The 14,378-nt window shown below is 37.4% G+C and overlaps 1 protein-coding gene across 1 annotated transcript; it reads right to left on the minus strand.

Annotated features, from left to right (window-relative positions):
• Positions 1-3,157: 3,157 nt before the first annotated feature.
• Positions 3,158-11,810, minus strand: LOC107854295 (translin). Its single transcript, XM_016699303.2, has 7 exons — positions 11,395-11,810; positions 8,599-8,695; positions 8,380-8,495; positions 6,124-6,168; positions 5,510-5,535; positions 5,035-5,170; positions 3,158-3,449 (listed from the first exon to the last, which is right to left on the minus strand). The coding sequence occupies exons 1-7, from the start codon at positions 11,768-11,770 to the stop codon at positions 3,337-3,339; spliced, it is 909 nt and encodes a 302-aa protein (XP_016554789.1). The 5' UTR covers positions 11,771-11,810; the 3' UTR covers positions 3,158-3,336.
• Between the last annotated feature and the right edge of the window lie 2,568 nt (positions 11,811-14,378).

Genomic DNA, 14,378 nt, shown 5'->3' on the forward strand with positions numbered 1-14,378 from the left:
ACGACCTCGTGCATCATCATCATCATCATATACATTGCACTTACTTTATCGTGTTATGTTGTGTTGTATTGGCATATTGACTTGTCATCTATGTATTTAGCGTATCTTCTTTTACTTGTATTTGACGATCTTGTATATGCATGTTCCCCTTGTTCTTTTTATATGTGATATAATACGTATTTTTGTTCTATCTTGGTGTGATGTTGCAATATATGTGAGATATATTAGAACTGTTAGTGCAAGCGGTGTGGGCTACTGTTGTGGGACATTTTTTTTATTGCAGGTGACGTGCCCTTAGCGTATATTTTGTATGTTTTATTTACTACTTTGCTTGGTCGGCCTATGATACCTACTGAGTACAAGTGGACCGTACTCTCATGCCTACTGCGTCCTTTCGGTGCAGGTCCTACCTCGAGTGCGCTGCAGCTTGCTTGACTCAGGCGATTGTTGGAGCTTCTAAGATAGCGGTTGGCCATTCATGCATCCGAAATTCACCTCTATCTTTCTATAGTAGTTATGTCTTTATTAGTATTCGAAGACAGATATTACTCCTTTGTGGTTACTTTTCCGATGTATTTGACTCTTGGATTGTATTAGTAGTTCTTACACTATTGACACCTGGTTTTGGACATGATTGCTATTTTGGATAAGTTTTTTTCATGTTGTTGTGATTACTTATATGGTTTGGCTTCATTCTAGAAGCCTCACCTTGGGATATTTCTATCTTCTTCTTTTTTTATCGGTTTGAGTGATAGACTTACTTGTCAAGATACACCGCGATAAGTGCCATCATGACCTTCATATTTTTTTGGATCGTGACAACCTTTTTTTTTTAATTTTCTTAAAAAGCGTGTTAGGTCAACAAGAGTGAAGTAATACAGGACGTGAAGAGTGTATACATGTTTAAGATTTTTGTTATCTATGTTAATGGAGAAAGAGAAAAATATTGGCATAGCAAAAGCTGCAATATTTGCATTTATCAGAGGCAAAAAACAGTTAATTATTGGATGTACATGTACCTGCAGGCTTCTGTTTTGTTTTCTTTTTAAGGAATGAAAGGTTAAAAACATTCTTGAATTATTGAAACTAATCTCCCGCAGAAATATAGTGTAACCTTGGGTACAATAGGCTTTTGTGGTCTGGTCTTTTCGTGGAGCTCGTGCATAACAACAATTTTAGTATATCAAGCTGCCCTTTAGGTCAATTTTATCCTCGGTTACACACTCGCCATTAGTCAACTAGTTCAAAGGGCCGTTCAACTAGTCAAGTAACTCAATAATACCCTTTCTACTAAATATGCGAAATGGAATAATTATGTCTTCCTATTTTCGATATTTTTTCTTCTTTTTTTTCGAGGGGGGGGGGGGGGGGGGGCGAGCGGAGGGGGGGGGGGAGGGGGAGGGGGAGGAGGCAAGTGTTTGAATATGTGAAAAATATATTAACCACCTAAGAAAATAAAGAGATCACAGTTTAAAAAGAGACTACCTTTTTTGGAAAATGTAATTCCAAGTAAGTTGATTTTAGATTGGGTAGAAAGGATGGGGAGACTTTCCTATTTCATCAAACTTCTAATTATGACTCACCTGTGAGGTTATACTGAATTTCGTTGCTGTAACTTCAATTATGAATTCAGGGTTTTGACATATTCAAAACAATAGTTGGAATTTGTTTAAAATAGGATGTATTACATATCACAAAAGAAAATGACAAAGGGAACTTGATCTCTGATACAAAAGCATTATATAAAGGGAGGACGAATATTGGTCATGTATTAGATAAATAATCAAATAATTAAATATAGCATGGTATCTTTCTTGCTACAGGCATTATATCCTTAGAACATATCACAAGAATGTGATGTCTTAATCAAGGAAACCTTGGCTGTTACATGAAGGAAGTTTCTTCGAAATTCCATGTTTTTGATTGGAACAATTGTTTTCTCCATTATTCCTTGATGTTCTTTTGGAAAAAATTTCCTTGATTTAAAACTTTTTTGTTCTTATTTCCAAAAGGTGACTTCTTTTATGAAGTCGTAGTAGGACCAGTATGGTAAAATGCAGCGGCGGATCCAGGAATTCAAGGTTGTGGGTGCTCAAAAAAATTTATAAATTTATAAAAAATAGTATGTAGCTGTAGGGATTCAAACCTGAAAAATTGGACATGGGAGTCACATCCTCAAGCCACTGCACCCAACCATATGTTTGTTCTCTGGGTGCTTTTTAATAAATTATACCATTTATCTGTGTTTCTTATATAATTATACCCAATCTACGTCGAATTTAGTGGGTGCCGGAGCACCCCAAAATTACACATGGGTCCGCCCCTGGTAAAATGACAATATGTAAAAGTCACATTCTTGTGCACTAAGCTTTCGCTATAAACAGGATTCGGAGAAGGATTTAACCACAAAAATCTATTGTACATAATCTGATCTTGTATTTCTATGAGAGACTATTTTCACAAGTCAAACCCGTGATCTCTCGATCACATGACATATTATTGAACTAAAAACTATTGGTGAAGTCTGAATATTAATTCAACTTTTCTTTGGTCATTACTAATTGACATCCTGTTAGATTAAACTTGAAGAAACTCAACTTTTAACTCCCAATATTAAGTTTGGAACACACTGTATGCAGGTGCATTCAGAGCTGTATGTATATAATACACACAGCTGTGCATATACTACACATCACGCACGCGCGCACACACAAAAGCTATATGCGTTTGTTGGAATGACCTTGGAAATAAATAGTCGTGAACTTTTAACCCGTACTTATCTCATGTGCAGACCTTCAAGATCAAGTAACCAACTTGTCAAACTTACCGTTTTGTCCTAGAATAATATCAAAAGTTCAAGACAACGCACCTACAAGTTGGACTTTGGTGACTTGGATTTGAAACATTGATTAACAAGGGATGTAGAGCACATGAAGTCTGGGACCTACCACCAAAAGACCACGGGGAGAAGATCACAACACTATAATGCAGGGAGGGCTCAGTTCTAGCAATGATTTGATTAGACATGTACACTGCACGTGCATTTTCTGCGTTTTCTTATCTGGCATCCAGCCCACAATTTCTTTCAATACTTAACTATTTTCTTCCACAATATTTTAATAAAAAAACCTTTTTGGAATAAAATTTACAGTAATCATCGGCAAAAGGAATAGCATAGACTTCAACTCTTTCCTGTTTCACTGACAGTATCAACAGAACCTGCATTGTGGCATTACAGGAGAAACTAAAACTGGACAAGAGCCACTACCCATCCTCGAACATACACAAATACAAAAACAAAATCCTATTTTTAATTGACAGTGCACAGAAAGATATTCAAGATTGTCCTTGCGCCTGCTTCGCTCCAGCTGAGTCTCCATTTGCAGCCAAGCCTCTGATTTTTACATCATAAAATACTTCTTCAACTTTCCTCAGGTCATATTTCATTCCTGCACAAAAAAAACAAGTACTTGTTTTGACTTTTAGACTGCAACATCATATAATCATACAAAAATAAGAATCAGAAAATCAACACGAAGCACTAAAATCAGGACCCCATTGGATATACAAGCTATGAAAAACAGCAAATCGGTAAATGCACCCTTCCTAAATATACACCTAGTGTGCATAGAGTTCTAACTTAGGTAACCTTCTTGCCTTACAGAAGAGTCGAGAAAGGCAGGAGAAACTGCTAGGAGAATTCGGTAGTCCTCAAGCCAGGGGAACAGAAGAACAATGCAAAACCACCTTCCACACCCATGACCTCCCACACTCATCCTCTCATTTTTTTATCCGGTAAGATTACATCTCATTCAAACAAGCATCCTTTGGAATCCAAGGGTGTGGCCTAGAGGTCAATGAAGTGGGTTGAGTCGTTCAGTACTTCGTGAGGTCAATGAAGTGGGTTGAAGCACTAAACAAAGGTACCTGATATCTGTTGCTGTGCGAGGTGCCAGGTATCCCGTGGATTTGGTCGAGGTGCGCGAAAGCTGGCCCGGACACCACGGTTGTCAAAAACAAATAAGCATCCTCTGGATGCATCTGAGAACAAAAAGAGAAATGAACTCCTGTATTACTGTTGAACTTCCATCTGAAAACTCAAGGAGCTGACCTCCCCCCATCTCTCCACCCCACCAAAAAAAGGGAACTATTTACATCATACAAATTACACCACGAAAATGTTAACTAAGAAATTGAGGAGTTTGTTGGAGAATATAAAATTTCTTCACCACATCTGTGCTACATTGAACACTCACAGCTGCTAACTTGTATCTCACATACCCCTTTGAAATATATCATGTCATTTGGAAAGATTGGAGCCAATACTAGCCAACAGTCAGACATTACGTCATATGGTCAAGGGCGGCAACCTGAAATTTTGAATGGACCAGGCCTAGTTCTAACATGCATTGACACACTGGTTTATAGTGGAAGAGTCTTCTTTTGTGGCGAAGATGATCGATCTAGCTTATAAATGCTATTTACTAATTACCCACTTTAGAGAAACATTTAAAATCCAACATGTGTCCATATCAAAATTAAGTTATTGCTCAAGCTGGAGAAGTTGGACTGACTGGTTTTGGAAAATAATGCATTTCTTTTACCTCTTTCTTTGGTAAATAAATATCCACAATTTATGCAGGTCAGACAATGTCTGATATTCTTTTTTCTTCTTCAAACCAGCAGAACTTTTATTTTAATCCTCTCTCCTTGTTTTGTCCTATATCTTTGGTTGAAACCACAAAAATTTACCCTATAATCTGGATAAGCTCTAAATTTTCTCACATTTTCTCCAAGTGCTCAAAGAAGACTAGATTTCATTTATTTTTTAGATTTTTTTTTGAGAAAGATAACTTGATTTATTTTTTAGATTTAATAGTAATATTTTCATTTGTGTTTCTTTTACTGCATTACAAGAGCAAATTTAACAAAAAATGCTTTGAAATCTTAGTGATCTAAACATGCAATTTGTAAGGATCTTTTCTGCAAATCAAGGAGAAGGATAATCTAATTTATATGGAATTGCAAGCTCACCATCAAACTTTTTGCGCAAGAAATCATTTCTGAGATTAAGCATACGAAATGCTGCATGAAGATCTGTCAAGAACTTCAAAACCTTGCGTGGGCAGTCATAATCCCCAGCTGTCACTTGGTTCACCACATATCTAGGCTGCAACACCATTACCACAAGATTCATCATTCCAATAACAGATATTATCAATAGCCTTTGCTGATTAAATTGGCTAAGAAACCATTGCTTGAAAATTTTGCACATCAATAGCATTATAGCATATTCACAGCTAACCAAAATAACTTCAGAAATTCTTTATATTCACCAATTACCACATGAGAAGGAAGACTGGAAACAAACTTTAAATGTATTACTCTATACATTAATTTTCACACTAGGGGAGCTTTGAGTCAAAACCACGACAGAGTTACCACGATTAAGTTAGTCAAAGAAAACAGAAAATCAAATATATTCTGGGCTCTAGCTTATTTCGCTTACCAACTCATTGGACATGAAACAAATACCTGCCAGAAAAAAAAAAGTATTAGCTCCTCCAAAAATATTGAATCAAACAATACAACGAAGTTACAAGGCCTTAAACTATCTTTCAAGGGAATCAGGTAGACCTCCTAAATGATGCATATACATGTTAGGAGGTATAAGCAAACATGGAAGGCATGATAGATGCCTCTGACGTAAGCAAAAAATCCTTTAAAAACAAGTTCCAGGAATTCGCATGTAAGCTTCTGCTGTGGAAATAACACTGACTAAAAAAGGGCATCCCGGTGAACTATGCTCCCATTAGCGCAGGGCCCGAAAGTGCCCAGCCACGAGGGTCTAGTGTAAGCAGCCTCACCTTACATTTCTGCAAGGGGCTGTTTCCAAGGCTTGAACCCGTGACCTCCTGGAAAATAACACTGATTGCATATGTGTAATGAAATCCTTAAACATATGGCAGACTAGAGACTCAAAACCAATAGAACCAAATAATCTCCCACTATTCTAATTATCTTTGAAACATTTCCAACAGAATAACAGCAAGTTACCCATCGTCAAAAAGAAAAAGAGCAAGTTTTTATACCAAAGATTTCTGGAAATATAGGGACACTCACCAATAAGATAGTCATCAACATCAAGTCCAAATTCTGTTGGTGTCACTACAAAGTAGACAAGTATGAAAAGTTAAAATCTTCAAATATCTATGTTAGAATATGAATAGGAATAGCATATAGAATTTTACTTGAAAGGGATTGGAAGGTAGTGTCTATAAATAGAGTCTCAATATAATATTTTCTCACATGGTATCAGAGATTTGGTCAGAAATTTCATTAAATTAAAAAAAAAAAAAAGCCATTGTGCTTCAATTTCCAGTGGCTGAATTGTGTCATCTTCCGTTTGGTATGTGTTGTGCAAAAACCAACAGTACCACAAGGCTCTATAATCTCCGGCAACTAAACCCCGATGAGAACCACCGGAAAATATCTCCGCACGCGCTCTCATGCGCCGACAACAAGAAGATTTTCTGACGAGATCTCGGTCACGCGCCGGCGCGTGAGGCATTTTTCCGATCTAGTTTCTGACTATTTCTTTTTCCGTTGGAGTCGCCTGGGTATTTCAATCTCATTTTTGGAGATTATTTGCAGATTGAAATACTTTCTAGGTATTGAGGTTGCTCAGTCCAGCTCAGGTATTGTTATTTCTCAACGCAAGTATGCTTTAGACATTCTTAAAGAAACAGGAATGATGGGATGTCGATCCATTGACACTCCTAAGGATCCAAATGTTAAACTTCTGTCCTGACAATGAGAGTCACTCAGTGATCCTGGAAGGTATAGGCGGTTAGTTGGAGAGTTGAATTATCTCACAGTGACTAGACCTGACATCTTTTTTTCCTGTGAGTGTTGTAAGTCAGTTTATGACTTCCCCCGTGATCGTCATTATGATGCAGTTGTTCGGATTTTGCAATATATAAAGTCATCTCCATTTAAAGGACCACTCTTCGAGGATCGAGGCCATGAGCATTTCATTGGATATACAGATGTTGATTGGGTAGGATCACCCTCTCATAGACGTTCTACATCTCGATATTGTGTTTTAGTAGGAGGTAATTTGGTGTCCTGGAAGAGTAAGAAACAGAGTGTGGTTGTTCGATCTAGTGCCGAGGCAGAATATCGAGCACTGGCTGCAGCAACTTGCGAGCTGGTTTGGATCTAGCAACTGCTGAGAAAATTAAAATTTGGAGAAACTGGTAAGATGAAACTTGTATGTGATAATCAGATAGCCCTTCATATTGCATCTAATCTAGTGTTCCATGAGAGGACCAAGCACATAGAGATTGATTGTCACTTTGTCATAGAAAAGATACTCTTGGGAGATATTGTTACAAAATTTGTGAAGTCAAGTGACCAACTTGCAGATATCTTTACCAAGTCCCTCTCCAGTCCTCGTATTAATTACATTTGTAACAAGCTTGGTACATGTGACTTGTATGCACCAGCTTGAGGAGGAGTGTTAGAATATGAATAGGACTAGCATATAGAATTTTACTTGGAAAGGGATTGGAATATAGTGTTTATAAATAGGGTCTCAATGTAATAATTTAGAGACAACAATTCAATAATAATTTTTCTCCATTATTTTCTCACAATCTAATCCAACCAAAATTAAACACGGATCAAAACTGATAAAAATAAACATGTTTTTTTCTAAACAAATGAACATGATGGCCGCTTTGAATATCTAAGAGCCTATTGACCTCAAAAGGAACAGAAGAAACAGCCAATGCAAGGGATTATTCTTTCTTTCAGTTTTCAAATGGCTTTTGCTTTTAAAAGGTTGACACTCCCTCATTAGCATTTGCTATCAGAGAATTCAAATATAGGGGTTAATCCCAATAAAGAGAGGTGACAATTATCCTAGAACAGTAGATGGTGAAAACAGAGGCACCACCATGCACTACAAGCTAGGGTGAGTGAGCATTGATCTTCCCCTCTTCTAACTAATTTGAATTTCCTCATCAACATTCATTATTTAAACTCTAAAAGTTCAAAGATATATCATTTAAATACACATTTAATTGGTTAAGAAAGTCAAAATAAGATAGGGAAAGATAAAGAGAAACATGAAGCTTCCTTGGAGGACCATGGGGCAAAAAGAAACAATATTAGCAATTCAAATAAAATAGACCCCCCAAATGTGAGAATAGCAAAACATCATAAAATCACAAGAAAATAAATGCTGCACCCGATGCGACTACTGTAGGGTATTAAATAATATGTTACACTAACAAATACCAACCCATTTTTCCCTAGAAATATTCAAGGACTTCTTAGGAAAAGGAAATATTGTAAACAGAGAAAAAAACTTACACCCAAGTTTCTCCTCAACTTCACTGTGCAGAACAAGAGTCCCAGTTTCTAGCCAATGCATAAAAGCAAGCAATGACACCACAGTTTGGGTTTCACTCTTCCAATCACCATGATATCTAATCCACCAAAAAATGCACAATTAGAATGGCAAACGCAACAATAAAATCATCTTATATTAACAAATAAAAAAACAAGGTAATAGTTCCAAGTATCACTCACCGGTAATACTGACCAGGGCATTCACTTACAATTTCTGAAAGCCGGCTGTAAAGTTCCTTCAGTACTCCAATCTGAGACTTAGCCTTCTCTATCACCTCTATTGCAGCATAGAGAACAAAAGACTATCAGGCTATGTCATATGTCAAAAGAAAATCTATGCTAATAATAACAACAGCAAGAAAACTAGAAAAGTAGTCTGGGCCTAAATTGTCCTCAATTATATGTTTAAAAGTTAACAGAAAATTTTGAAGGGTAGAGCTCTTGGTTAGTAATATATCTCGAGAAGTTGACAAGCTCCAAAGCCAAACCAACCATTTCAATAAAAAAATAAAAGTAAACATTGCACTATGTCGCTCCCGCTATCACAGGAATTACTTTATGCATAGTCAAATGAGACAGCTCGAGAAGTTTGTCACACCCAACAACAGACATACGCCAGCAATTCTATAGCTTAAAGTTGATTTCAGGTGATGCGGATTATAGACTACCGTATTGCAGGTACTTCTTTTTTCCTTTTTAATAACCAACAAATCTCCGAGAGCCAATGGTGAACAATTTGAATCTCAATGGACAATACACTCACTGCTCTACCCTTCTCCACTTAAATACCAAACACTTTGTCTGCAGTAGAGTTTGAACCTATGATGTGGACCTAACCCACACATGCTAGGCATTCTTACCACTAGACCAAAACCCTGGGAGCCACTGGCCAGATACTTTTTCTCTTATTCTTACTATACAGTTTGAACTTTTTCTTTTCAAAGAAACTATCATTTATATCTCTCTGGAGAACTTTTTTTACAAAGAAAGGTAACATGTACTATAAACGAAGGAATACAGTGAAAGTATTCCAGTATTACTTATAATAAGAATCATAGATGTAAATGAGTCTCCTATGAACTTTATCTATGAACCACTATACAGTTTGATTCCTAATAACTCATGAGAAGTAATATTTAGAATTGTTCAATGCTGATAAAATTAATGATGAAACCTATATTAATATTGTTATAACCACTTAGCTATATTACATATTGATTGGCTTTATACATGCTAGATAAAGAGAAATAGCATTTCCTTTCACTGAAACAGTTCTAATTCCTCCAACCTTAAGAATGGATGTTCTGTACTGCTTTTAGAGTTTAGGAGTCCTTTTTTCACTGTACTACTCTAGGGTCATAGACTCATAGTAAGTTGGATAACAAGAGGGTGGATAAGAACAACCTCGCATTTGGTAGCCTTTTTCTTCTTCTTTTTATGGGGAATCTACAACTACATGGAATTAGCAGCTATGGGGTGATTATGAGGGCTCAGATCATTGTCATGGCATAATGACCTTTTCTCCCTCTTCTTTAAGTAAGTCAAAGAACCTTCTCTTTTGCATCATCCTTTATCCTCAATCTTGTCCATTCCCCATCGGTGTCCTCAAAGCTCAGTCACCTTCCCCGTACATCTATTCTCCCTCCATGTCCCTTTTGGCCCCATTATCCTCCCACTTTCCTGCAATTCCTCACTAACTTGTCTTTCTTAGTTTATGTTGCTGTTTTTTCCCTTCTCTCATAAAGGTCATATTGCTCTTACCTTTTAAAAGCAAATTCGGCTTTGTTAACTGATAGAGATTATATTGAAAATGAAAACCCAATGGTTAAAATAATTTATCTTATAATTCAAGTATGAACTTGCATTGAGGTCATCCTTAGACTAAAAGTTAACATTGTTGCAACCCATATATGAGCATGCTACTAAGCAGATAATCATAGCAGTAATTTATTTTTCATCAAATTTTACCTCAGCTCTTTCAAATGGTTTAAGTTCAGAATTTCTAAAAAGGTGTGACATCTACAATCTTTTAGATATGAAGTGCCTCATCTTACCAACAACAGCACTCAAACCAGTGTTAAAAAAAAATAAAATTCCTCGGACATTTACACGCTTTCAGATAAATGTTTCAATCTTTGCTTGCTATTGATGTCCATGCTACAAATACACCCCAAACTAAAAGCATCTTACTCATAAATAGGTACAGATTGAGCATGTTAAATGAAGCACACAAATTTCAAAATTCAACCCACATCAACACTCCAGAACACCTTGTCTAAGGGAAGGAAACGAGAAAAATGATACTACTGTCCAATTTTACTGGACACTGAGCTCCAAATGCACGTAATAGAGTGTGATAGTATAAAGGCACCCAAGGGCGTGGCCTAGTGATCAATGAAGTGGGTTGAGAACCATGAGGTCTTAGGTTCAAATCCCAAGAGAGAAAAACACTAGGGGCGGTTAGTCCATGAAAATTGTGAGTATTTGAAAAAAGTAGTTTTTGTTTTCAAAGTGAAAAATGATTGTATTTGAAAATCGGAGTTGTGTTTGGCAATTAATACAAAAAGGAGTTGTTTTAGACTTTATATGAGTAATTTGGAGTGAAAAAGGTGAAACAGCTTTTCAATGTTTTTCAAATTCCTAAAAATCCTTGAATTCAACTTCAAGTTGAACCCAAACGAGTTTTCTAGAGTTGAACCCCAGAAAAAGTAAATAATTTCCATGGTCAAACGCTCCGTAGGTGATTTTTTCTCATCCGTCCAAGCCTTGATGAACATAATTATCCGGTACTTGTTGCTGTATCACGTGAAATAAGCTAGTCCACACACCACGGTTATTAAAAAAAAAAAAAGATATATGTAGTATAATGAGTTGGAAATTTTAAAAATGTGAAAGTTACTACAGCTACAATTCCATCATACATCCCAAAAACCGAATAATAAATTAGACCAAAAGGAGTAGTAAATTTATGAATACCAGCAACAGGGCGAGACTGATGAACAAGAAGAAGACTAGCATATATCAACCGCGTAACCGAATCAATTTCCGTCGCAACAGCTCGTATCCGCTCCTTTAAATTCCCGGATTCCTCCAAACGAACCCGAAAATCCTCAAACTGTTTCTCCAATTTCTCCGAAGAAAGATTAGGGGAATCAGCACCACTAGTCATTGAGAAAAATGTAGAGTGCCAATAACGAGGTTTGGAGAGTGAAGTGGAATTGGGAAGGGAGATATTTTGGGTGGAAATAAGAAAGAGAGGAAAATAGGGTTTAGGGTTTAAGAAATGATGAGAACAAAGAGTAGTACAAGTGTTTCGAAATGCAGATAACATGATGTTTGGGATTCTTTTCATTGCTTTCCTTGAAATTAATGTATAGCTTGGGACCCTTTGGTTGTTACCGAAAATTATTTTACAAAAATATATATATTTTCTTTTTTATGTATGGTAAGAAAAGGAAATATTTATTTAAAAAATATTGATATCAATATTAGTAAATTCCAACTTTGATTAAAAAATCAAATTCCCCCTCAACATGAACAATAATCATATTTCCCTTTATCTCATGCAATGTCCATTTTATCCCTATAATTTTAATTCTATATTTATGTAATATCTTTTTATATTATATGTAATGAATATTTTTTTAACATGGATATTTGTAGCATTTTATTTACGTGTATTAACTTTATACGCAGATTAATACTTTTTATAAATTTATCACAAAATTCAATGTTATTTTTTAAGATCGTTATTTTAGTATTATATGTATTAAAGAGTCGTTTGGTGTGAGGTATAATTATAATAATTCAGAGATAAAGTTCATCATTATTTATCCTGCGTTTAATTAGATGTATTAGGTAATATCAAAATTATTTGTCGCACCATTTATACCACACTGATGAGATAAGTGATCACACATACATGTTAGTACAACTTATTTTGTAATAACTAATCCCGGAATAACTTGTTTCCAAACAACCCACCCCAAAGTGTGTATATATACATATGTATGTACATGCATGTGCATATATTTTCGTGTTTTTTCACTCTCTTACTCAATTCGTTTCGTATTACTTAACTTTTTATTGATATAAAACAATTCTTAAGAAAATTTTACTTAGAGGTATATTTTGCTAAATTAATATTATTAATGATAATTTGAACGTTCCTCTTTGCTAAACAGTCACTGACCGCTTCTGTCAAGACGCCAGCGACGGCGTAGATAACGCCGGAATCAGGTAAGTGGCTCTTTCTCCCTCATTTCTCTCTCTCTCTCCCTAGTTCTCTCCACCCCCGTCTCTACCCTTTCCCCTCTCTCACCCCCTCTGCCCCCACTTAGATGCTACTATCATCGGCGGGTTTAGGGTTCCTACCGGCTCGACTTGTTTCGGGTGATGGGTACGGTCGATACACTAATCGGAGCAGGTTGGTACGCGGAGAAGCCAACGTACAGCTTCCGGCAAGTATTCCACTGGAAGCGCCGGCAATATTCAGGCAAAATTCAAGCGAAGCTCCGACGGGTCTGGTCCGGCGACACATATCCGACAACCAATTTTGTCAATAGATTTTGCCGGAATCAGCAGCAAACAGGAGTATCCGGTGATACCTAAACTTCGACCTTTAGTTACTTCCTACAATTTAGTTTTATATATTATCCTATTTCTTGGTTTTGTTCCTTTATTGTGACTAGAGTTGTGACTGGCTGTTTTAGCTTTTGGTGGATATTGTGTGTTGTTCTAGCTGCTAGACCGGATAGGGTGTTTTATGCGTGACGGTTGTTTGTCCTATTTTTTCCTTTTCTATTTGCCTGTCTGTTTGGGGCTTTGTTCCGACTTTTGTGTAGTGACTTTGGGGGTTGATGGTGGAGTGGAGTCATGTCCAAGAGGGCTAGGCGGGGGGTAGTTTTGGGAGGGGGTGAAGAGGGAAGGGTAGGGACGGGTATTGGGCCTAGGCTAGACGATAGGGCTGGTTTGGTGAGGGGTGGTAGAGGAAGATGAGAGGCGAGAGAGGATAGGTTTAGGGTAGGGTCTTAGAATATAGGGACCCTCCAGAGTAAGTCCGTTGAGCTGGTGAAGATCCTTAAGAAGAGGAAGATTAATAGTGCGTGTGTTCAGAAGACTAAGTAGGTAGGGTCTAAGGCTAGGGATGTGGATGGGTTCAAGCTGTGGTACTCAGAGAGTGAGAGGCAGCGGAATGGAGTGGGCATCTTAGTGAACGAGGATCTTAGAGGGCAGGTGGTGGAGGTCAGGAGGTTCAGGATAGGCTAATGACAATTAAGCTGGTCATTGGGGGGTTTACTTTGCATGTGTGTAGTGTTTATGCGCCATAGGCGGGCTTGGATGAAGAGGTGAAAGCGAGTTTTTGGGAGGCTTTGGACGAGGTGGTGAGAAGCGTGCCTAGCTCGGAGAAGATTGTCATAGCAGGGGACTTCAATGGATATGTTGGGGTTTTACCGGGAGGCTATGACGATATACATGGAGGTTTTGGTTTTGGTGATAAGAATGGGGAAGGAGCTGCTCTGTTGGAGTTTGCAAGGGTTTTTGGGCTGGTAGTTGTGAACTCGAGTTTTCCAAAAAAAGAGGGTCACTTGATTACCTTCTGAAGCGTGATTGCCAAGACTCAGATTGACTTTTTGCTACTTAGGAAGGGGGATAGGTCTTTTTGTAAGGACTGTAAAGTCATCTCGAGTGAGCATCTTTTGACCCAACATAGGATTCTGGTAATGGACTTGATAATCAAGAAGAGCAAAAAGAAAAGGGCCGACCTAGAATTAAGTGGGGAAGCTTGACGCCAGTTGGTGCGCTGGAGATAAGAAAAAAAGTGGCGGGAAGAGGGGTGTGGGAGTGCAGGGGGGACGTGGATGTTATGTGGGATAGGGCTGTCAGTTGCATCACAAAGACTGCAAGAGAAGTGTTGGGTATTTCTAGGGGTTGGGCAGGACGATATAAGGGGGATTGAT

Source organism: Capsicum annuum, chromosome 10, assembly GCF_002878395.1.
Source record: "Capsicum annuum cultivar UCD-10X-F1 chromosome 10, UCD10Xv1.1, whole genome shotgun sequence".
In the NCBI taxonomy this organism is placed as follows: Eukaryota; Viridiplantae; Streptophyta; class Magnoliopsida; order Solanales; family Solanaceae; genus Capsicum; species Capsicum annuum.

Coding starts and splice junctions, on each gene's coding strand:
- LOC107854295 (XM_016699303.2), bottom strand. CDS start 11,770: ATGAAAAGAATCCCAAACATCATGTTATCTGCATTTCGAAACACTTGT. Junction 8,496..8,598: donor TGCCCTGGTCAGTATTACCG/GTGAGTGATACT, acceptor TTGGTGGATTAG/ATATCATGGTGATTGGAAGA. Junction 5,536..6,123: donor TGTTGATGACTATCTTATTG/GTGAGTGTCCCT, acceptor TTTTTCTGGCAG/GTATTTGTTTCATGTCCAAT.